General features: G+C 38.2%; 1 protein-coding gene across 7 annotated transcripts in view; it reads right to left on the minus strand.

Annotated features, from left to right (window-relative positions):
* The window catches only part of PDE4D (phosphodiesterase 4D), a 550,822-nt gene that overhangs the window by 21,529 nt on the left and 503,463 nt on the right, over positions 1–25,830 (minus strand). The window contains exon 1 of one of the 7 annotated variants that reach the window (XM_015848752.3): positions 293–719. The exons of the other annotated variants lie outside the window; for them this stretch is intronic. Coding sequence (XP_015704238.1) covers positions 293–340 — 48 coding nt within the window. The 5' untranslated portion in view covers positions 341–719. Of the gene's footprint in view, positions 1–292; positions 720–25,830 lie in introns of those variants that run through there. 7 annotated transcript variants of the gene reach the window in all.

Here is a 25,830-nt window from a genome sequence, read left to right on the forward strand (position 1 = left end):
TCTATAAACACAGTTTTGTAGCAACCTTTCATAGAGGAACACAAACTCTTCTGAATTTCTATGGTACTATGCATTGTCTAATTATTCACTACTGCAACGTTTTGTTTTTTTTACAAGTCCCAGCACATAAAAAAGGCTGCATGCAGTGCTGAACAAAAGCATGCTTTTCTGATTTTTGACTTCATATGCTTATTACCCACAGCCCTATTATTGGCAAATACTCATGATATCCAGTAATCATGCAATCACGCACCACAAATCACGGTTCTTAAAAGGTAAAACAAAATCCTACCTTTATGTATCCCCAAGAAACTGAGAGTAAATAGTTTGCCTCAGGCATTTTTGATTTTTTTCTTCTATACTACCAAATCTAAGCTGTTCAGTTCTTTGCTATCTGATACCGCAAAAGACTTTCAAGAAGAAAGACGCCTTCTCTCTTAATTCTTTTTGCTGATCTTCAGGTTCTCTGCAAATGTGTGCACAGGATGCACTCTGAAATGAAATCCAACTGTGTAGTCTTCTGGCTGTAAAAATGCCATTTGTAAAATTCCAAGCACTCACAGGCAATGTTGAAGAGACATATTGAATGAGTTGAAGAAATATCAGAAGAGCTAGGGTTATGCATATTTCCTGAACACCAGGACTTAATGAATAATGTATGTCAAGATGCTCAGCTGCTAGAAAGACTTGTTCTATCAACAGCTACCAAATAAGGACCTGGAGGAGAAGCCACAAAGAGTGCCACTAATCCCTCCCATAGAGCCTAACTAGCAGCCAATAGTGTGTCACCCTAAAAGATATAAATGCAAGGGGCTGGTGACATGAAGTAGGATAATTTCTGATTGGCTGGCACCAGAGATTCTCCTGGGGATGGGGTAGTTTTTTTTGTTTTTTTTTTTAAACAGCAAATGCCATTTAATAATGGCTTCCCCGCCTGCAGCATTCACACTTCATTCAAAAATAATTAGTTTGAGTTCTTGTACCCTTGACAGCATTTGCCAGTTCATTTCAATGGACTTGTCATCCAAGCAGTTAAAATGAGTATTCTGTACGCTTGCAAGCCTTTCCTAGCCTTCTTAATTTTTCATATGGAAGGGAAATAAATAATTTGAATTTTCTTAATGAAGGAAAAAATAAAACACAACACAGAGTTTCCAGGATTCTTGAGCAATCTTTATGTACCATAACATTGAAAAGGGGGGTTGTTTTTATGAAATCTAAATTAGAAAATGATCTGATCAGCCCATTGAAAGTCATCTTTCCTAGCTTTTTTTTTTTTTTTTTTTTTTTGGTGGGTGGGTGTGTTTGCACAATTTTAACAGGAAAAAAGTAGCTATTCTTGAGATAAGGCTGGTCATGTGTCTTACAATTCCCAGAAAATGCTAAGTTTCCATGGAGAATTCAAAAGAAATATATTTGTCCTCTCATATTCTCACTGCGTTTTCTCAACTTTTGCTCATTCTGCCTTGGCAGATTAATATAATCAATTAAAGCTATAAACTACCACCATCACCACCACCACCACCACCTGCCGCCTTCCAAAAACAAAACAACAACAAAAAAAAAAAAACGGGGGGGGGGATTAACTGAAAATGGTGCATGTCAGTGAGCTGACTCAGAGTATTAAATAAAATATCCCACCATCTGCCATTCAGAGACTATAAACTTAAATGGAGGAATACATTATTTTGCACAATTCTGTGCAAGGCGTATGCATTAGTGCAGCAAATTTCTGAGACTGTGATGTATCAGAAAATGGGAGAGCATCCTGACATGACAATGAAGAAATGTTTAAGGACAGGCTGAATGAGGTTCAGCATCCAGCCTGAGACACAGCGCTGATTCACTGGGAAATGCTGACTGACAACAGTCATAAGGGACCTTTAGGCTGAAGTGGTTTCCAGACCTATGGATGATGCTACCCAGCAATGTCAGCAACACTCATTGCTTCAGAAGGAAGCAATTGATTTCCTGCAGAAATCAATATGGCAAAATATAGGATTAACAAATCTCTTCCTTATGGCAGAGAAATGCATAACAGTGTAACAATTGGCTACAGTCAAAGGACCATTCAGCATGTATGTGTTTTCATAAGAAAAGGTAATATGAAACGCATACAAAAAGCACAGTTGAACCTGTCCTGAATCTCTTAGTGTGGATGAATAAAAAGTAATTAATTTCTGAAACCAGATGGATTATTTGAGACTCAGAGATTAAAGCAGCCTAAGAAGCATATCTGAAAAATATTTCTCCTGCTTTCACCCCAGCTTTGTAACATTAAATATAAAGCTTTCCTACACCTGCATTACATTGACTTCCATTCACCCACAAGAGAGCACTGCTCTTACCCAGTAATAATGAGGGCTGAAAATAGTTTTGTTGATTTCTTTAATTAAATAGACTGCAACACTGCCTTTCACCTCATCTCAAAAATCACAGCACTGATGATTACAAGAGATGTCTCTGAACACAGTTTAAAAGGTACAAAGAGCTGCTCCAAAATTTATAAGCAAGTAGGGACTATGGAAGAAAGGCAACAGGGAGTAAAAGTTAACATTGGAAAACCAAGCTCATGTCATTTGTCTCACACTTTTACATTAACAGCCAGTTCCTAACTAAATATCATTAAGCACTGACCTCAAAAGAAATAAAAGCTTCAGATGAGGAATATACAAAATACCTGCTGTGAAAATTACATAGAGAAGAAAAACATAAGTTAGGTGGAAATTCAGCAATATGATATACCCATGAAGGCACAACAGGGAGAAGGAATAATGTGGAGCAGTGGAACTTCTCACTAGTTTCAATCAGAAAATATAGAAGTGTGAAAAGTGTAATTTGAAAAGACATTAACATTTTAAATAATTAAGAAAGCAAAAGCATTCTCTACAAGCAATGATGCATGAGGGCTGCTCTGAAAGTAATTCTTCCTATTCTACGACGTTGGTCCATCATGTCAGATGCAGATGATGCTGCTATGGCTATAGAGGATAAACCAATGTCCCATTCCACACTGCTGCCATGTAACAGATGGCAGCAGAGGGGCAGTCAGACAAAATGGTGTCTGAGACAGAAGTGCACGTGGAGCAAACATGTCACTTAACTCCTCCATGTGGAATTAATAGCAACCGTTGACATTCACTGATGCTTGCTGAATGTTTATGGGGTCCAAACAGTGGATGTCAGCACAGTGAGCCAGTGGGTGGTACATTTCTGTAGTGGTGACAATGACATGAAAGATGAGACATGTTATGGACAGCCACTCACAACTGTCACATCACAAATTGAAGGTGTCTCAATCAGTTCACCCATGCAAATTGGTGGATTACAACTAGGGAACAGCGTATGGAACTGAATGTCAGCTTCAGTGCATTGGGAACAATAACAGCAATATTAGAATATTGTAAACTTTGTGCCAGATGGGCTTCATAAATGATCACACAGGAACAGGAAGAACATTGTAGGCAAGTTTGTCAGGTCCTATTGAACCAACATGAGAATGAAGATGACAGTTTCCTGAACTGTGTCATTAATGGTGGCAAGACATGGTGACACCATTATGAGCTGGAGTCAAAACAACAGTCCACATAGTGACAACATGTGAATTCCTCACTACAGAAAAGTTCAAGATACAGCCTTCAGTGGATAAGCTCATGTGCACTTATTTTTAGGACAGGAAATGTGCAATCTTTCTGGATTTCATGGAACTCAGACAAACCCTCAAGACTGATAACTACATCACAATGTTAACTGAGTTGAAAGCTCAAACTTCCAGAGTCAGGCCAGGGAAGACAACAACCTTTCTTTTGCAACATGATAAAACCAAGGCCCTTATCTGTCTGAATACCATGGGGCATACTTCCAATCCTGACTAACTTGTCCCACTACAACCATCAAAAAGTCTAAATTTGGCATCTTCTGACTTACAACTGTTTGGGCCAAGGAAAAATGGATTACACAGGCAATACTTTCCTAACAATAACACTGTCATCTGCTCTATCAAGTAGTGTTGTTATGCTCTTTGTATCTGTTATGCATTCCATAGAAATAAATAGGAGGCATTACTATCAGAGCAACCCAAGTATGTCTAGAAAGAATCAGAACCCTGAGAGGCAGAAAGGTGACTAAGTCTCTGAAAACTCTTAGGAAATGATGGCCATTATTTAATCAACAAGCCTGGCTAACTTTCTCCACAAGAGTCATAAAAGAGGTGACAGAGATCCCAGGCGCTGTGATGTTCAGCTTTAGTGAATTTTAGAATACTGCAAAATGTTAATTTTGTGCCAATTAAAACTTGTAAGCAGAATGGCAGGGTAACATCAGACAACTCTGTAAAATTTAAGACCTGGGTAAAACAAAGGGAAATCTGAAACACACATATTTTATGCATTTGCTTTGTAAGGAACTATGATAAAGGAATATAACTATTGCCAGTAAGTACTGTTTTAGGCCTTTAAAAGTGTTATATTCTTGAAATGTTGCAAGGCATTTTACTTTATACAGTATTCTGCAACAGCAACCTTTGTGTTGAGAAAGGGCACAATAAATGAATTAAGAACCACCTCTGATGGATTTCTATCAACCATCCACAAGATGCCTTCATTTAATTGAACAGCTGTGATGAAAAAGAAGTGTTTGGTGAGTTACCATAAATGTTCATGTTACAGTTTAAGCAGTAATCTTTACCTCTGTATGAAGTTTGAAGTTCTATAGTTCTAAGCATTCATACTACTTAAACTGCTTCCCATAAATCCCTATGCCACTGATGTAATTTGACAAATAAATAAATATCCATTTTTCTTCCAAAAGAACATGAACATTTTCATTATGTTCTGTTTGTTTCCTCCCCTCCCCCCCACCCTCCTACCCCTAGTCATCTTGAGTTTCCACAAATACAGAAGAATTTCACCTATACTTGTGAGGAATTCCATCCTTTTATTCATCTGTCATATTAATGGCCATGATTTGTCACAAGGACCTAGAGGTGTGTGTGAACCACTCAAGGTATACAGACTGGACCAAAAGATCCTGTGGAATACAAGGCTGCCAAGGAATGATTACGTTTCCCTGAGATCTGGTACAGGGCTTCTGACATACAGAAATACATAAATGAGAAGAAAGAAATAATTATATCTTCAGAAGCCTGGCAAAAAGCCTGATCCTCCAAAATAAAGTAACCACATTCCTTCCTTTCTCTTGGTTGTACATAAAGATTCCTGATGGTGCAGTCAACTACAAAAGTAAGAAGGCAATGCTTTAAGTTTGAGGAGAAGAACAGAAAGAAAGCACTACTATTCCTCTGTCCCAAGGGAATTTTACAGTCTTGGCCTTCCTACTTGCCCTTCCTACTGCAGGGCAGTAACCAGCAATATGGGAGCTCTCATATAAACGTTCTCAGCTTTGAAGACTGAGAACAGTACTTTTTGATTCAAACACAGTGCACCAGATCATCTGTAAAGCTGCATCAGGAGTCTCCAAACAGATGTCTAGGCATCATTCCTGAATGCAGGTACTCTGGATGAAGCACATACGGGACAAAAAGAAAAACTAAGAGGAAGACAGCTAAACACACCCCAGATTTTAGCTTTTGAGGTTTCAAGTTCATAAAACAGGAACAGACTGCCTGAACATTTCTCATGAACAAAATGAGAATCCCACCTGAAAAATAATAAAAAGCATTTTGTAGCATGCAGTAGATAATAGAAACAATTACCCATGTTAAATCTAAGTCTTACTGATCACAAAACCAAGACTTTTTCCACAGGATTAGCCAGCTTCATCTGACATTCAAGCCCACACGAGCCCTTGCAGAAAACATTCCCCACAAACTGGAAGTCCACTTACCGGTAGGAAACCACTGCAGCAAAAGTGGTCATTTCATCCCACAAGCAAGGGTGTATGGATGGACTGAAATAGGCCAAAGCCTGAACTAGTTTGGAACTGGAAGTAGCAGAGCAGAAAGGGAGAAGGAGACTACACCAAATCAACCAGCTCCACCAGTCTTCTCTGAGTTCCACCTAAGACTCCCTTACTGGAAGGAATGACTCTATAATTTAATTTAACAGGGGAAAAAAAAAAAAACAACCCAAAACAAACAAACAAAAAAAAAAACCACAAAAAACACAAAAAAACAAAAAAACCAAACAAACAAACGGAGGAATTTGTAGTTTGAGGAGATATTCTGGCTGTAGCAATCAGCTGCCACATACCAAGAGAAGCAGGGGTGGAGAAGAAGTTGGGTTTCATACTGCTATCAAGAGATGAACTCCACCAGTGGCTAACAACTAGTGGCTGTAGCTGGAACAAAACTCTCACTATTCTGAAGGAGCCCCAGTTTTGAGGACCAGAACTGTAGCATCATTATGCAGCTTTTCACTAGCATAATTTTCTCAGAAGCCTTCTGTCTGTCACAGTTACACTCACTAAACACAATGGAGAATTCTAAGCCATACTGTTTCATGGATCATTTTATTTGGGAAATGATATATCATTCTCATGCATCAAATATGATTATTTTGTGTTGCTGAAAAGACGGGCGACAATGTTTGCGTGAACTGTTTAAGTGGGAATACATAGTAAAACCCAGCAGCTGAGTTGTTTAATAAAGAGTTGAGCTCCTTTATTCGTTTAAATATAAAAAATAATTTTTAACAATCAGCTTTCCTTCCAGTATAATATGTAACACAGTGTTTGTATTTACTGCCCTCTAGTGATGTTAGTAGCACTAGCTATGGATATTTAGGAACACATTAGACTTTATCAGATAAGAAATTTCACAATGCAGTCCACCAATTTCCAACCATGATGACCCAGGATCTTTGTATGTATTCTCTACAATTAAATTATTTTCAATAGACACTCCAAAATAATTGCACAAACAAGAAAAATTACATCCTATTTCAACCAATACTTTGAGGGCCAATGTCAGTCTTCAGGACATGATATTCACCTAAAGCTTTCTTCCAGGAATTGCTCTACATAATGATAGCAAGCAGAAAGTCTATAACATATTAAAAAAACAAAACAAAACAAAAAAACGAAACAAAACAAAACAAAACAAAACACCAACAAGAACAGCAACAAAAATTCACCAGTAAATAGAGTGTAATTTCAACTAATATGTTCCAGTTTACAATATTCCTTGATATACTTTCCTTTCCTTTCAAATACAGCAGCATGAAAATAATGCAACTTAGACAAAAGCTTTTGTTAAAAGCTAATTTAGATCACAGAAAAGTGGATCGGGGCTTGATTACAGCTGCAGTTATGACTGCACAGTCGCTGGCAGATGCAGTGACAAATAGCTCAGGTAGTTATCTCTCTATCCCACTCTGCAACTGACTGAACTAAATGCGTAACCACAAGGAAGTATTTTTGTCCACAAAATTACTACTGCGAACAGCATCTGATGTGAATAGAGAGCCTTTGAAGTTCTGCTGTTAAAAAACAATGCTAAAATAAAAAACGTTTACTTGCATGTACATATCACATCACAACCAGAGTAGAACTACATGCTTTTATGTATCCAAATTTATTTTTATAAGCATAAAATACTCCTGCATCATAACAGGCAAAGCAGTAAACCAACAGGAAGTTAGCTACACGTCAGCTCTGAATATGCTTCAAAAAATAACCCAGGTTACAGCAAAATTTTTTTAAAAGATCTTAAATTGCTGCAGTGTTAATTGAAATAGTTAATCCATGTAATCTGCATATTTCTTATTACACGTCAGCATGTTTTGCACAAAGGTTCTCGCTATAGTTAAGAAAGATGCTGGCAAACACACAAAAAATCAGCTTGAAATGGACATGAGCTTGGGGGCCCTGGAGTAGTCTACGTGTTTATTTTTTTTTTTACTATTATTATTATTATTTATGTCTTCACCTGCTATGTAAAAATGCATATTATTTAAGGCATTTTAATGATGTTTGTCTCTATCTCTTTACACCTCCATGACAACCAATTTTGCAGTGAACAATCTCAAATAAACCTTAAAAAACAAAAAAACAAAAAATCAAAGAACAAACAAACAAACAAAAAAACAGTATATAGTCACAGCTACAGTACCAAACAGTTTCACACTCTATACATGAGGCACTCTCTGGCCCTCTGATCACACCAGGATAGAAAAGCATGAACACTACTCAAGCAAAGGTTAACATCCTGGACTTCTTGTCCACCTCCTCTTAAACACTGCCTTGAGGAAGTTATGCTACTACATTTTTGGGCATTTCATCTCAGTTCTTTTAATTGCATGCATCCACCCACCCATGTCTTTGGAACAACGATGGACAAACAACCACAGCACTGCTATCAGCCTCACCCCTTTTTGTCTGCAGCTAGGGAAGAATCCTGCCTCCCCCACCCGCTCTTCACAAAATGCAGGGACAGAGCCCGGTAGAAATCAGCCTTGGATAAAGCTTCATGAGTTGGCTGATAATGTAATTTCATAGAACTGCAGAATCCTTAGAGTTGGAGGGGGCCTCTGAAAGCCATCTAGTCCAACCCCCTGCAGAGAAGTCTGACACTACATATAGACCAAGTTGCTCAGGGCCTTGTGCAGCCTCACCTTCACAAACATGGGCGCTTCACTGAGTTGCTGCTTCTTTGTCATGCTTTCAATCACATTATTTTCCAAACATATCAGTATGCACTGCCCCATTCCCAAAGTGCAGCCCCAGACAAGGATGCTTTTTCAGGTTGACAAGTAGATAAAAATGGAACATCTTGCTGCAAGTGGAGTCCCAGGGCTTGTACTATGCTACAGTCACTTTACAAACCACTGTCACAAAAAGCAAAGCAAAAAAGCCCCAAAAACCTGTTGTGAGACTGGTGTGACCTTGTATATGTGCCTCCTTTGAATGGTTACGCTTACTTCAGTGCAGCTGGGCAGAGAATGTCTGTCCAAAGACACACCAAAAACAAAGAGCCAAAACACCAGAGACATAGACATAAGGCTGCAAAGACATAAGGCTTCAGTAACATCCCTAAAGCTACATGGTAATGCTGCTGGAGGAATACTACTGTTAACAAGGGTTACTGTACTATGGAGATGTGCATGTGCATGATGGCAGCCTCAGCTAACTGTCCTTCCTGCAACACGCTAGTTCCTAGAACTTGTGACATGTTGTCCAAACTACAGTAAGGGTAGGAACCTACTATTACAGCTTACTACTGCATATGTTAGATTTACAAACTGCATCTGTGTAACTCAGCAGAAGGACAGCTGTGTTAAGCGATAGTAACAGTTTCCTTCCAGTATAGTTAAAAGCCTTTCCTAAAACAACTCATGCTAAATCCATGAAGGCATTCACACTGAAGAAATTATAAGCTCAGTTTTTCTAGTACCAAATCACTCTGAAACCAAGCATTTTGTTATTTAAATGTTGTAAGAAGAGAAACATTTATTTATTTATTTATTTATTTATCCCAATGCATATTTTTAGGAAATTCTAACAGTTCTTTTTCTGAATGGAAAGGATTTGGCTTTAAACATTATCAGATCAAGTTTTTTCTCCTCTTCCTAGCTCACATCTAGTTAATGTTCACCTAATTAGCAATCTCATCTAACAAACATACTTAGTGAAAAAGGAAAGCAAAAGCTTGCCATCAGTAACAATTAATTAAGAACACAGTACATATTTGTTGAGCATGCCATGGACTTCATGCAAATATCTGATTTTGCAGTTTTCCTTTTTGTCCTTTCTTGTGTTTTTCTTTTTTTTTTTTTTTTTCTTTCTCATCTTGTCAATTCTTGCTAAAAAATAGTTCTGCAATAAAATGAATATAAAATACAAAGTTATCTGAATAACTTAAACATATTATACACACCTTACACATTCAGGGTGCGTGTGTCTGTGTATGTATGTATATCTGTGTGTATGTACATGTATGTGTGTGCACGTGAGTACATCTATCCACAGATATCCACTGTGGCATAGCTACAAGAGAAGCTTGTGGACAGTGTTGTGCATGTTTGAAGGCAGGTACGCCTAACAAATCTACAACAATCACTCCTAATTCACCATGCTGTGATGGTACGCTTGTTCAAAGACTGGTACAATTATACTAGCAAAAAATGGGCTTCAGATGTATAGAGAAACTGGCTTGCTGTGTAGAAACAAAATTCAGTCTTGATGATATGCCTGCATTCATCTTCCTGCCGTAATGTGACATTCTTACTTTAATGAAGTGTTCCTACTGTAGACCTGGCCAAGCACACGTTTTAACAGTTCATCAGAAACCTAGTTGAATGTTAGCCATTTCATACTAAAACAAATGAGGCTTTTAAGAACTTCTTAAAGCTGCAGTCATTCTTAACACACATGCTATTCTTGTGAAAAAGCAAAAATTAAAACATTAAGACTTTTTTTTCCTAGTTTTACACAAATACCAGACATCAACAAAAATTATTTTCTATCCTTAGGATTACTACTGCTTAGCTTATAAAATCTGACAGAAGGTAGAAGCCATCCTAGGAAACAAAAAATCAATGATGCTGCAGATAAAAGCAGAGAACTCTGGACTGAAGTAACACTACTAACACTGACCCAGGCTCAATATGGCTCTGGTAGATACACACCTTAGCAAGCTCCTATAAATCACGCACCACAAATATGAACATTCTGAAAGAGACTACAAGTTGTTTCATGCAGTTTCGTTGGTTCACGTACCAGTTCTCATTAAAGCACGGCTTATGTACTGCTAACAAAAGTGCATTTGATGGTGTCATTGTTCTTTCAAGGAAAACAAAACAAAACAAAACAAAACAAAACAAAAAAAAAACACCACAAAGGCAACAGAAAGGGTTATTAGCCAACAAATAACCATTCTATTGCGTCTTCTATATCTTTCTTTTGTTTCATTAAGTTCTTAGACTATAAGCTGTAAACAGATTTAGATTCAAAAAAAATGAAGATCCGTCTGCCTGGAACAGCACAGATAACAGTCTCACCCACAATCTTGCAGTATGCATACAAGAAAAATGACTGCATCAGGAGGTGTATTGGATACCCGTTTCTTCCACAAATCTACACTTGCACCATCAATTTATCCCCTGAACATTTGTTTCCTGCTACCAGACACCACAGAACGCTGATAGCACAGAAGAGTAGCTCAGGCTCACTCCAGAGCTCCCTAGCTAATGTACCTTACAGACCAGAGCAATCTGTCTGTCAGTTCACCAGCTCATAGCCCACAGGCTACGAACAAGTGCTGTCCCATGACCAATTTTTGTGCTTATTTCAGTCAAGGAAGCTACAGGGAACCATTATTATTATTATTATTATTATCATCATCATTATTATTATTATTACATATTATATAATATAATATATATATTATAATATAATATATATTGTAATATAATATTATTATAATATGATATATATTATATATTATATTATTATGTATTATAATTATATTATATGATAATGATAATGATAATAGTAATAATAATAATAATAATAATAATAATAATAATAATAATAATAAATGCCCACACCTTCTGCCCTTCAGTACAGTCTAATCAAAGTACGGCTCCTGTTTAGGGGATTTAGTACAAGCTTTCTCATCTGAGAGAATTTCAATGTTTGTTATGAAATAGATTAAGGGAAAAAAAAAAACAAACCAAAAAACAAAAAAAAAACCCACCAAAATTACTTTAAGGAGTCAAGTAATGTATAGGGAGATAAATAAATATGTTGCTCCAAAACTAAAGCCTCCTGCTTATTCCCACTGAAACTGTAACAGATACAAAGAGAACAATAACACGCTTGTAAAAATCTTCATGGCTGTCTGGAACATGACTTGTTTTTCACATCACTGTTGCCACTGCTGAAACACGCCACCTGCTGCCTCTCTGTGCTCACATCCACTGTTTGGTCTAAATGTTCAGCAAGCATCAGTGAATGTCATCAGGTGCCACATGTAGCACAGTGAGGCAGTGGGTGGTGCATTTCAGTTGTGGCAACATTGGCTGACCTCTGCCAATACAGATGGCACGCTTGAAAATCAAAGACTCACACAATGGTTTGGGTTGGAGGGGACCTTTAAGTTCCAACCCCCTGCTATAGGCAGGGATACCTCCCTCTATAACAGGTTACTCAAAGCCCCATCCATCTCAGCCTTGAACAAATCCAGGGAGCAGACATCCACAACTTCACTGGGCAACCTGTTCCAGTCTCTTACCACCATCACAATAAATAATTTCTTCCTAATATCTAGTCTAAATCTACCCTTTTTAGCCATCTCCCCTGGTCCTGTCACTACACATCCTTATAAAAAGTCCCTCCCCAGCTTTCCTGTAGTTGCATCTCTAATCTTCTGCAGCTGAGAATTTGCTCTATCAAATAGTATTATTATGTTTTTTGTAACTATTGTAGTTCCCATGGAAATAAATAGGAGGCATTACTTTCAGAGCAACCTAAGTCTATAAATAGAAATCATGATTTTCTCCACCCTCATCAATATACTCAATCCACAGTAATGTTACAGTAGGTGGCTTCTGAGCAGTCCTGGTTCAACAGAGTACCAATAAATCAGTATTTACAAGGAAACAATTTTATAGCTAAATCAATATTTCCTTTGAAAATGCTCAAATGCAGCTATTATCTGGCAATTTCCAGTATGCACTATGAGGCTATACTGTAATACTCTTCTGTAAACACTGCTTTTATTCATGGCTTAAACATATAAATATATTTTAGCAGGTATCATACTGTTAATTACTTAATTTGCTTTTCCTTTTAAAATTTAGGTCACTTGTGAACTCCTTTGTCATTCCTGGTGACAAGGAAAACTAATACACTTTAAACAAATCTGGCATCCTCTTCATTCTTTACTTGAATTTTTATATTTTAATAAGAATATGCTTTGAAAATGTGGCTTTTTAAATATAGTGTTTGGCGAAGCTGGAAAAACCCTGAGTAGTGCATGAAACACCAAGGATAACTAATCTGTATGTCTAGAAAACAGCTCACACTCACGCACTCATGTATTTTTGCAATAAAAAGCACAGAAATGGCAAAAAAAGTCTCCTAGTTCCTATGAAACAAATGAAATTATTTTCCAGTTGTTCAGAGCTCCAGCTCAACAGTTGATTCTACAGGCTCTTTGAGAAAGAGATAAAAATGCGTAACAAAACTGACTATTGGCAGAACCCAAAACCTCACAGAGCTGTTCTGGAGAAGCTCACCAGCTCCAGCAGACATTGGATCCAATTCTAGCTGAATCCAAATAAGTAGTTCAGATGACACAGGGCTTGGAAGGCAACATTCTGGTTCCACCTTCCAGCCCCCCATGCACCAAATTAGAGAGCAAACTCAGGAAAGTTCCTCTCTATACAACAACGTAGCCAACTACATAACTGGTTTCCTATCTGATGAAAATTATATAAAATTGAGTTAGGATTCAGCATTTAATAACTTTAGTTGATAAAAAAAAAAATATTTTTAAACTCACTTCAGAGTTAATACTTCTATTAATTACTGCTTAGCTCCATATAATACCTGTAAAAAAAGTGTTCCTAGCTTTAAAAAACAAAAAATGTTTCTGTTTTTTTATGATTGTTTTCTCAGCACACATTAGGTAATGCTTACTCCCGGTATTGTACAGTCCACCGTAAGCATAACACATGCTTCTGCTGACTAGAAACAAATATTTGCCTTGCTTGCTGTTCAGCTTACTGTTGTCTTCATCCACTCATGTAAAGTAACAGTCTGAACACAAACACCTATTCTTGCTTGGAAAATTTTCCAAGAACAAAAGGATGCAAATCTCTCAGCTTTGTGAGCCCTCAAAACAGCTCAAAGTCCTCCAGCCACAAGAAGGGATGGGTTGAAGTATATCTCACACCAGCACACTGGTGCCTGTACCCCGTGACAAAGTGCAGTGCTCCCAGCCACTCTCTGTGCATCCACAAGAGTAGGATGCGGGTAGAAGGGCAGACTGGGGAGCAGGTAGGTTTATACAGTATTACTGCACAGCAGCCAAGGCTCTGGGAAAGGAACCAGAAAAGTGCACAGAAAGAAAAGCCCCACTACCCCTCCTTTTAGCAGCAATTAAGGCGCAGTTTCATATTCTTAGATACTCACTATTTAAATGATGGAGAGGAAGAAAGATTTAAGAGCCAAATCTATCCTCTGATCCCCTACTTACGTCTGTCAGCCAGCTTTAGTTTCCTATGACCAGAAAATTGTTCAAGCTCTGATAGTAATTGAAAAACAAAAAAAAACCAAAAACCCAATGTACATCAGGGTTGTTTTATTTATACCAATTCTAAACCATCTAAGAGATCCATCAGTATATGAATAATAGCTATCTGGAAAGAAGAACCCCCACAACATAGGAACAAGATGATTTTTTCCTTCTGCAGTTCTACTTTATCCTAACAGCACAGTTTTATTTTTATTTTTTTATCATGGCTATAACCAACCTATTTTTCATATGGCTAAAACTGTGAAAGAAAGATAAGACTACAGACATACATCTCTGACAACAAAAGAAGAAGCAACATTTAAGTTTCTAAATCCAAATGATAAGATTTGTTTCTGCAGAAGTTTTCCAGTGTGTTTTATCTTCTGGCAGAATTTAGCCATCCTATTTAACAAACAACCAACCACACATTAATCTCTAAATGCAAGGATGTACTGAAGGCAATACAAGAAATTTCAAGCACAATGTAGGCATCAGCCACCTGCATCACCTTCAAGGCAATGAGCTCTCTTTAAGAACTCATCTGAAACAAAAAATAAGGCGTCTGAAGCATCTGCAGCAAAAAAACAAAACAAAACAAAAAACGTTGCAGTGAATCACCCCCAGTTAGCAAATGCACACATTTGCTTTAATGAAATTAAGGAGATAGGAAAGAAAATGAAATTAATTACAAAATTATCAAGTGCAGTCTTAACTGGGTCTGGTATTCAGACATACAAAACTTTGGCCATGCTTGACAATATAAGAAAAATACAGCCATTTTACTGAGAAATATGAGCTGTGGGGTTTAAAGTTTGTGCATCCAAATAGATACACTATGATTTGTCAAATAATTCATCATATTGCCATTTCTCAGGAATAAACATGCACAAAATAATTCTGTCTAAGTTATAGTGAAAACATAATTTAATGTAATTTGAAAACACCCTTAGATATTTAATTTCAGATTTTGGTTGAGGGTTTTTTTGTGTGTGTGTGTGTGATTTTTTTTATTTATTTTTTTTTTTTTTCAAGCTGAACTCCTGCCAGTAGTGTTTCATAAAACCCCTGACATGCACATACAGAGCAGCTCTGTAAACCCAGAAAGACACTTTCTCTTGAGACACACCAGCCTGCACACGTTCCAAAATGGCAGCCTCATCAATGCCTGTTGCCATGGCCACAACATGAGTCAGGCTTGCACTTCTTTTTCCCCTCAGCCCTGTTTGCTTATGACAGGCCGAGGCACTTCCTATTATGGTGCCCACTGCAGCTACCAGCAGCATGCAACAGGGGACAGAGGTGCTGAGGCATCTGAGTATGCTCCTTGCCTTGCCGGCTCCTTCAAGGAATGTTAATCAGCATGAAGTATAAGGAGCTCCAGTTGCCAGTGGTATCAAACAGTGAATGTGGCTCAGCTAAGGCTGGGAAGGGAGAATCCCAGGAAAGCACGTGTTCAGAAAGCAAAACAAATACGGCATTCTGAAAGACCTCAACTATCTGTCTGTCCCTCACAGTTCTCAGATGCTACTCACAAGTGCCAAAGAGGCAAGGAGCTTAATTCCCATTAACAAAGCCAATGCCAAAAGGCATTCCTTGTTACCTTTCAAGTGTAAATCTCATATTTTATAGCTCACTTTCAAATATTTCAGCTTTAAGAGTGCAGAGAACTGGGTCTGTTCCACCTGAAGAGGGGGCTGAGGGGCTGCCAGAAAGGAGGTCGTACTAAGATGGGTGCTGCACTCTGTTCTCAGGTGACAAATGGCAAAACACAAGGAAACAGCCCCCAGCTGCAACAGAGACAGATTAGATTGGACATTCGGAAGAATTTCTTCATAGACACAGTGGTTAAGCATTGAATTAGGCTGCCAATGGAAGTGGCAGAGACCCCATCCTTGGAGAATTGGATAACTGGACATAGCACTAGGGAGTATGTTTCAGTATCTTCAATATCTTCATCAATGATATCAACAGTGGGGTCAAGCAAACCCTCAGCAAGTTTGCTGAAGACACCAATCTGCAAGGTGTGGTTTACACACAAGAGGGACAGGATGCCATCCAGAGGGACCTAGACAGGCCTGAGCAGTGGGACCACAAGAACCTCGTGAGGTTCAACAAATCCAAATGCAAGGTCTTGCACCTGGGTCGAAGCAACATCCATTACCAATACAAGCTGAGGAAAGGATTGATCACAGCCTTGACAGAAAAGACCTGGGAGTACTAATGGATGGGAAGCTGGACATGAGCCAGCCATGTACCCTCACAGCCTAGAAAGCCAACCGTATCCTGGGCTGCATCAATAGAAGCATGGTCAGCAGATGAAGAGAGGTGATCCTGTTTTCTGCTCTGTGCTGGTGAGGCCTCACTTGAAGTACTGTGTCCAGATGTGGAGTCCTCAGTACAAGAAAGATATAGATCTACTGGAGCATGTCTAGAGGAGGGCCAGAAAAATGTCCCAAGTGATGGAAAACCTCTCCTGCCAGGACAGACTGAAAGAGCTGATGCTGTTCAGCCTGGAGGAGAGAAGGCTCTGAGGTAAGCTGATAGAGGCATTTCCATATCTACAGGGGAGAAGGGGACAGACTCTTTAGCAGGGTCTGTTGTGATAAAAGAGAAAATGGTTTCACACTCAAAGAGGGTAGATTTAAGTAAGATATAAGGAAAAAGACTTATACACTCAGGGCGGTAGGCACTGAGACAGGCTGCCCAGCAGTACAGTGGATGCCTGTCCCTGGAAACTTTTAAGGTGAGGCTGGATCTTCTGTACATTTCCCTGACCACTGCAGGGGAGTTGGACTAAATGACCTTTAAAGGTCCTTTACTACTCTAAGAATTCTATGATCCTATGCATAAAAAAAAAAAAAAAAAATCTATTTTTTTCATCCTTCACGCTTATTTTTCAATAAAACATCCCTACAGATATATAAGTCCACAATGCTTATTTGGCAGTCTACTTCTGTTCTTCAGACTCTTTTTTATTCTTCTGATGAAACATCACTATCTTGCTATTTCTTTAGTTCTTTTCTAAACCCCACTATACTTTCCTCTGCCATTCTTTCCAGTTGGAATTACACTGCTTTTCAAGAGTCTCGCTGACGAATTTTGTAATAACACTGCTGAAGAGCACAGCCAAAATGTCAACTTAGGTGTTTGCCCATTCTTTGTTGAAAACAGCTCTGAAAGCTAACAACTGCTTCCTCGGGTCATCTAGTACACCTGAATCATATCCTCAGTTAGCAAATTACTCTTCATTTAGATCATCATCCTTTGAAGCTCCAGTGAGTGACTGATGTATTGTGAAAACCATTGTTCCTACGTAAAAGAAACTGTTCAGAGTGAGCTACCTTTTAGTTTACATTTTATAGAGCATTATATACATTATTAACCTTGAGGATAAAAAGTAATAATTCTTGGCATCTTAATTTCTGTCCCTTGCCACTAGAATAACTTTTTCAGTACAAATTAGTGCAGCACTGCCTTCCTGAATCTACTCAGTAGTACCAGTATACAGAGAGATAAGGACATTTCATGATAAAATTCCACCTTATCATTTCAAGAGAAAGCTAGCAGTCCTTCTCCTTAAATTTGATTTCTTGTAATTAAAATATCAGTAGCTAGTCATTTTGCTCTTGGCTACTAGGAAAGACATCTCTTATACAGCTGTTCACACTAAATTGCCAAAATCAGTTTAGGAAAACAACATTACTACTTTAGTTGGCATCGTGAGGTTGTCTCTCATTCTGGTTAATATTATTCCATTAAAGCTGCACAGTCAACTTTGGACACAACATCATCAGACAGCCTAGTTTAATGCATTAATCTTTACTTGAACAGATTCTTTAAATCATATAAACTATTGAAATTGAAAAACATATATCTTTTTATCCATCAAAAAACAGACTCGGCCTAATGGATTGGAGGAATATTACCGATACATAAGAGTGGCTACAAAGTTGCAGTTCACTATGTATTCCCTGTAATCTATTCCAGAGCAAGTGAACTCTGTTTTTGTTTTGGTATCTTTATAAGAATTTTGTGGGAATGAAAGAAGGTAATGTTTCTGGTTAATATACAGTGTTCATGAATGCTAGGAGGCAAAAGCTACCATTAACACCTATTAAATTAGTGCTCGAGACTGATAGAGCAGCTTACAAACCAGACTAGAGTAGTACACATTAAAATAATTACTGCCTCATTACCATTTTGCCAACTCCTAGTGTTGATGAGTGTGGATTGCATTCTGATGTTCTGAAAGCCCACGAATGAATGAGTTATCTTTCTAGATGGAAAACAAACTTCCATGTGGATCTGTGTTCAGTGAAGTCCTGCTGCTGAGCTGTGCCATATGGATGCTCTATCTGGACAGCATAAATGAGCATGTAAAAGTGGGAGCAAGCAGCTCTGAAACATATTTTCAGTCACTGACTTTGGTAACCACAAACACATTTTAATCACTCAGTATCATGTATTCTGGGCTGCTTTAAGCTATCCATAAGCTTTTTCCACACTTTCTGTACAAACTGGAAACTATCTTGAACTGTGAGAGATAGGCTACTGCTATGCAAATCTACACTTATATATTAATGGCAAGTCTGGTACTTCTTAGCTATCTAATATAAGATGCAAAAAAAACAACCAAATTTAACTGGCAGGTCTGCTTCCAGTTTAACCTCTTCATTTCCTTTTGATTTTCATTCCTAACTGAAGCCGATAACAAAAGCGCACCAGTAAGCCAATTGCCTTTCCCTAAGTAATTACGAGAACACATTTTAGTTAAATACCTTCTTGCTGAGGAATCTGACAGAAGTGTTCAGTCAACTCAATTCCATTAGCAGACCATGTTGTTAGTGGCTTTCAGCTTCATTAATAGAAGAAGCAGGTTGTTTAAGTTTTATTTGTAGATAATCTTGTAAACAGACACTGCACAATGGTTTGTCTCACTGCTCTGCAAGTACTACTGACAGTGTAGCTCCACATCAGCACCTGCAAAACAAAGCCAGCAACAGGCAATACTTGTGCAGCAGTGTTAGGGCTGGAGAGTTAGATGTGCCATCACAGCTGGCACCAGCCAGATGTAGGCAGCTGAGCAGCTGGAGTAAGTAGCTGGGCAGCTCAGAGATGCCCAGCTCAGCAGGCAGCTGCTGACTGCTGCACTGCTCAAGGCAGGATGGCTAGCATTGCTTTCCATGATGTTTTTACTTGCTTGTGTTTGGTTTTTCAGCTATGCAGGATGCTGACTGCAAGCACCTAGAGCTCAGATCAACTTTTGTTGCAGGAATGCTCACCACACTGAAGGGCACATCCATCTGTAACATGCTTTATTTTATGGTAAGTCTCCTAAATGTAGAAAGTTTTGGCAGATGAAGCAAACCAAGCCCCTTGCTAACGTAATTGAGACAACAGAATGGTTTCTTAGGGCAGTTTCTTTATGATGCAGTGGCTGGATTGACATTTCAGTGTGCACCACATTCATTGCACCATAACTTCAGACAACAGCAGAAGCTGCCTATGACTGAAAACACAAAATTAAAAAAAAAAAAAAAAAAAAAAGGCCACATATAGTATTTTATGTAAGTGCAATAAAAAGATACATTAATGATTATGATTTAACTTTAGATAATTAAATAGCTGGAAAATACTTCAGTTTACAAACTCAGTTATGGTGGTTGAAATTAAAGGTTTTTTTTTCCCTCAGATGTAGTTTTAGTTATTCATGTGATTTTGTCTACATAATTCTGTGCCATTACACCACAAGGAAAGAATCTCTCATACTCTGGCATTTCCTATTATTAAAGGGGCTACAAAAACAGGCTGTCTGTGTGATAGTTTGGGTCATTTGCTTGTATTTATGAAAAAAAAACCCAAAAAACTATCAAGTTATTAGTGAATGAAAAGCTATACAATAATCCTAGAAGAAGCTAAAAACCTTGAAAGTATTACATCACAGCAAGTCTCAAATGTGCATTGTTCATCTTATGTAAATGGGAATATGAAAAATCAATTACATTTTTTTCTAAAATTTAAAGTAGAGACTGAGCCTGTGAGGATTTCTGACTTGTTTTAACATCTTGAAATGTCTCTACATTTTATTTACCATTATAGGTCTAATCTAGGCTCCAGGGTTTCCAAATCACAACTGCCTGCTTGTCGTGCAACAGTGTGGTGAACATGAGCAAATCCTGCACAAAGGGAAGGGTCTGCACCAAACCCAAATGTTCAGCCTGGCCCACCGCACTCATTTCTGTCCTTCTCAGCAACTAGAGTCTACAACTCTAATAAGCCAAGTGTCTCCAAGAGACCTACACCCCCCCCCCCCCCCCCCTAAAAAAAACAAACACTTCTGGCCTCATAAGAGCTGGTCTTTCCTCATTTGCTTTCTCCTGATTTGACACCATCCTGACAGCCTCTAAGGAGGCACTACACAATGGTAGAGATGAAATTTGACCACAACTGAATTGACTTCACTACTCTTCCCTTGTTTCCGAGATGACAGACATACTGGTAAGTGATAAGGAGGTTCAAGCCGTCTGCTGGAGAGGAAGCTTCAGCCATTATCTGCCTGTGGCACAACTTTGCATAGTACAAATGCTGTCTCTTTATGTATATACACACACATGTATATATATATATGTGTGTGTAATAAATATACACCTCACATGTCACTGCGGTTACCCAAGGGCAAGTTTTCTTTTCTCCAGAAGCTTGAGCAGTCTGACTTGGCAGCAAGTATGGCTGTGCACAAGGAGCAACAGTTCAGCCCAGAAATCTTTGAATTCATGAGTTCTGGCTTCAGACCATGAACAGAGAGGTGTGCAGCGAGGAAGGAAATCCTTCCTCACCTCCACAGTTCTCTTTTCCTTTTTTCTCACTATGAAGTATAAGTTGTGCATAAATATGTATCAATTCAAATTCCATCTTCTTTTCTCACCACTTTATCAGGATCCCTTCTCACTGTGCAAATGGAATTCCTCACAGAATAACATTTTTCCTGATGCTGCATTCAAACAAGCTTTCACAAACAGTTGCCCCCTACTTAACTGTAATCTTCATCAGAAGCAGCATGATAAAGAGCTAACCAAATCCTTGGATTTTCCTACAAAGATCTGGGAACGTCAAAAGCCAATTAAACAGTCACGTCAACAAGCCAAGTGCGATGGCACTGCCAGACATTATATAACAGGACCGTCACAGGATAAGCTCTGTCAAGTTTTTCCACCAGGTTATCCATGCTCTTTGTATCTGGAAAGCAAAGCAGTGCTCTGACTATTTTGCAAAAATTTAGTCATGATAACAATAAAGTTATTGAGCATTTCCAGCATGCATTTTCCACGAGCCATAGCTGAAACATAAGAGAACAACTGGTGTTTAAATCCTTTTAAATGGATATGACTGCATTATCCTTTCCCTTAATTGGAAACAGGTCACTCTAATCTGCAGTTAGGACAGAAGAGGATACAATTTTACATCAGCTGAGCTTTCACATTTGGAAACATCGTGAGACAATAATGCTTCTATGAATGAAATTTCTGAAGATAGGCTTACAAATGGGAGGCAGATCTGTTGTAAAAGATGGTGCTGACAATTCAAAATTAAGACAGCACTGACAACTAACCTGTTAAACAATTAGGCTACATCAGCCACTTTTATCTGTTCTATACTCGGCCCATTCAGGCTCCTGTAGAGTTAATTACTGACCACCATGCCATCCAAGCTTATGAATAAATAATGAAACAAAGGTAAAGCAGAGATGCAGGGAGCAGGAGCTCTTTCCTGCCACTAGGACACCCATCAGTGGTAAAACAAAACTTCTGTTTGAACCATGTAAGAGAATTTATACAAAGCCTATTATTTCAAGTAAGTAGTTAGTTTAGCTTCCCTCTTCCCCTGGATATTACGTTAGCTGGCTCCCTGTTGCCTGTGTGAGCCTTTTGACACTGTAGAGGAGGAAAGGGAAAATTCTCTTTAGCAGCAGGAAGATGTGATTATAAAACAGTTCTACTTGGTAGGGGACATCAGGAGGGAATGTGAAAAAGAAAATAAACTGGGACTTTGTAGATCTGAAGTGGCCCGTTTCCTTCATGAGTAATTTTAATTTGTACTAAATGTTTACATCCTGGGAACTAGGTGGGTTTTTCTTTTCTTTCTTTTTTTTTTTTTTTTGGGGGGGGGGGGGGAGGGGAAGGAAAGGGGGGGAGGAAGGCAGGAGATTGTGTTGTCTTATTTTTTAGCTAAAAAAAAAATCATTAAAATTTCTGTCTGAGCATAAGTGACAAGTAACAGACCTTAAACTAATATATACCCCACTAATACCTGCAGTCAGTATTGTGTTACTGTTATCTTTAGAAGGTAGATGGCAGGTAACATTGATGCCCAAACAACTGGGCATCTTCACTCAAAAACCTCAGGAGGATTAGGACTAGTAGCTAGCTGGACTGTCTGTAAATGGACTTCTGCTTTTTTCTGGGAGCATTTTCACATACTGGCGCACACACTGAACAAAATAAAACAGCTCATATTTTAAAAAGTACTTTCATAGTCATCATAGTCAATCTAAATGAAACCTCACTCTTCTCAGCTTTAAAACCTACAAAGGATTCCTCAGGAAAGGACCTTTACATATGCTTATATAGTGGGAAAGGATCCTCTGAGACAATCCTTGTATTAACCTCCATGGACCTTTACCACACTCTTGTTCACAGTCATCAATAAATCCTGCAGAAGAGTCGTTAACTGCAACAAACTTAAAATTTCAACAGAAGACTTTACACAAACTGAAACTTTTCCATGTCTGACTTTAGGCACCCTAAAGCAACATGCTAATGGTGCTTGCAAACGTCATGATTACAGAAGTGAAAACATACTTTTGCATATCAGTTTCATTCTAAGTACTACTTCATGTTTGACTGATTTACAATTAGTGCTGTTCCACAGAAAGTAGTTGCTGCGACTTTGTATTGGCTGTCACATTTATTCGTTCTGTGCCACAGTAGCACAGAACAAGTCCAAACCCAAAAACATAGACTTCATCTCAGTACTGAAGAACCACATGCAGGAATAAGACAGTTCTTCTCTTATTCCCCCTAGTTCTTCTCCCGTGAAATAGGAGAAATTTTCACCTATGAGATTTTTCTTTTATCTTGTTTGTCAGAAAAAGGAAACTAATTATGAAGAAAACAAACTATTGAAATATAAAATAAGCATCACCTTGCAACCTTAATATTTTAAAAACATTACCTGCTTGTGCAAGCATAATGAAAGGTACTTGTGTCTTAAGTTAGGAATTACCACCAGCAAACTAACAGCCCTATAAAAACTACTGGTTTCAGAGACATCACTCGCTGTTAATAGAAACTGTTGCAGGTTAGCATCTCTGGAAATCAGAACATTTACAAAGAAACATCTAATCATGCCTTGGGATCCTATGTTTAGTGACCCCAATAAGTAAGACATTTCCTTAAATTAAATTATTTCTGTTCAGACAAATGTCACAGAAACAAACAAACAAACAAAAAAACAACAGAACCATGGTAGAGACACAGTTCACAGATGTTAGACAAGAGTTTCTTCTCTGTTTGGTTGTTTTTTTCCACAATGCTATGGTAGCCTCCGAATGTTAGTCAGACGTTCTTACCTAGAACAGAGCTCAGCTCCTCTACCACTCCTGTTCATGTGAACAAGCCAAGTTAGCAATGATGAAAGTGCTATTACATGCAAAATAAATAAACAAATAAATATGGCAAGCTGTTTCTTAAAGAAACCTAGATAAATGGAAAGGCAGACACCATGAGAAACCACGCTTACATACCCACACAAAGTAATCCTTTTCCTGATTTTCTCATATAATCATATGAGAAAATTTATTTAAGAATTTAAGTAATTTAAGAAATCACTCTTGGTATAGAGAGCTGGGTAACCTTGGATATTCCTGCTGGACTGAGTTTTATTCACTCAGCTTCAGTTTCTTCATGAACTGAAATATCACCTACCTATACACCCTACAGAGATGTTGCGTTTGCAGTTATGCTAAAATTGGAGCTAATGCATAAAAGCTGGATTTATTTTAATAATCAAGAATGAAATGATTGTTTAGAAGATCTAAAATTAAAATCCTCCTGCACTGAGTTTTCTTACATTATTATATAGGCTCACTTATTAAAAGAGAAGAATCACATTATGGTTAATATGTGTTAGTATATCAGCAAGATAGAAAAAAAAACTGGAAGATGTCAAAGAGATTTTTACCCAGGGGAGAAAGATTTGCTGCAAAAGGGAAAAAGGAAAAAAAATTACCTTAAGGATTCAATATAACCTCCAAAATCAGAAGGTGGCAATTCCTTGCCAGTACAGTAATACCAGCCTCTTCCTACATGCTGCAATGTGAAATACTATGTAGGAAAGTGGTTTAGACATGTACATCCATATTTGATAGACCAAGCAGTCTGAAGCAATACACTACTGCAATACAAAGTTCCAGTTTTGCTACAAAGCTCAGCATCAGTTTTACTGACTCTCAGATTAACCACAACAACAAGGCTCAATGTGTGTCAATCCTTCATCTGCACACTGCTATTTTTGAAACAGAACAATAAATTTCTTCTAAATCACATTTTCCTTTCCATTTGAATAAGCATGCACAAAGAGTTTATCCTGTAATCTGTGGCAAATAACACTTCTAACTAGATCAAAGAATTAAAAAAAAAAAATAACAAAAGAAAACAACAACAACAACAAAGATGCTACATCTATTGCTGTATTTGCTCATCAGAGAACTGTGAACTCAAGAATTAACTTGCAATCAGTTTTATCTTATTCCAAAACTACCTTGCCCTCATTGTTCATAAGATACACCACATGTCTGCCTTAAGGAGGTAACAAATGAATAAGCAAGGATTTGGTGAAACAGCGGTGATACAGACACAGAAAGGACACCAATAGGTCAGTAAATCAAGACAGGTCCCAAGACCAGCCATGGCCATAGACCCTTTGGATCAATGTCAGTTGTACCACTGGATTCATGAAGTGCTGAAACAATTCCAAGACTCTTCACTCTGTACCTTTATGGCACATACTTGACATATCCAGAATAATTAAATCTTTCAACTGGCAATTAAATCTGAAAACAGGACTGGACAACTTCTAAAATGGATGTTTAATTGCTACTAAGTGTGTCCTGGGACAAGAGAAGCAGAGGACACAACAATGAAACAAACTGGTTTTATCATGGGACAACCTGCACAGGAACGCCAACAGCCTGCATCTCACCCACAGGCTGAGCCTGGGCTCAGACCCAGAGGAAAGGAGAGGGGGGGAGGGGGGGTTAGGGGCAATCAAAACGGACAGCAGCTTTTAAAAGAAGCCTGAGCTGAGTCAAAAACACTCAGAATTATCTGACTTTAAAGAAACCTCATTGCAGCTACAATGGCTATAAAATATAGCTGCCTCAGTACAGATCATGAGCTGCTCCACACATTAAGGAGGTAAGAAACAGCCCATTTATTTGCTATATAATTAAGACATTCTCTCTCACTTCACATGTTGCTCCCCAAATACTTGGGATATCTGCTAACAAACGTGGAAATACATTCTGAAGCAAAGCAGCAGGCTTACTAATTTGACTTCAAAAAATAAATGCCAGC

This window comes from Coturnix japonica, chromosome Z, assembly GCF_054131305.1.
Source record: "Coturnix japonica strain WE chromosome Z, WE-NBRP24, whole genome shotgun sequence".
Taxonomy (NCBI): Eukaryota; Metazoa; Chordata; class Aves; order Galliformes; family Phasianidae; genus Coturnix; species Coturnix japonica.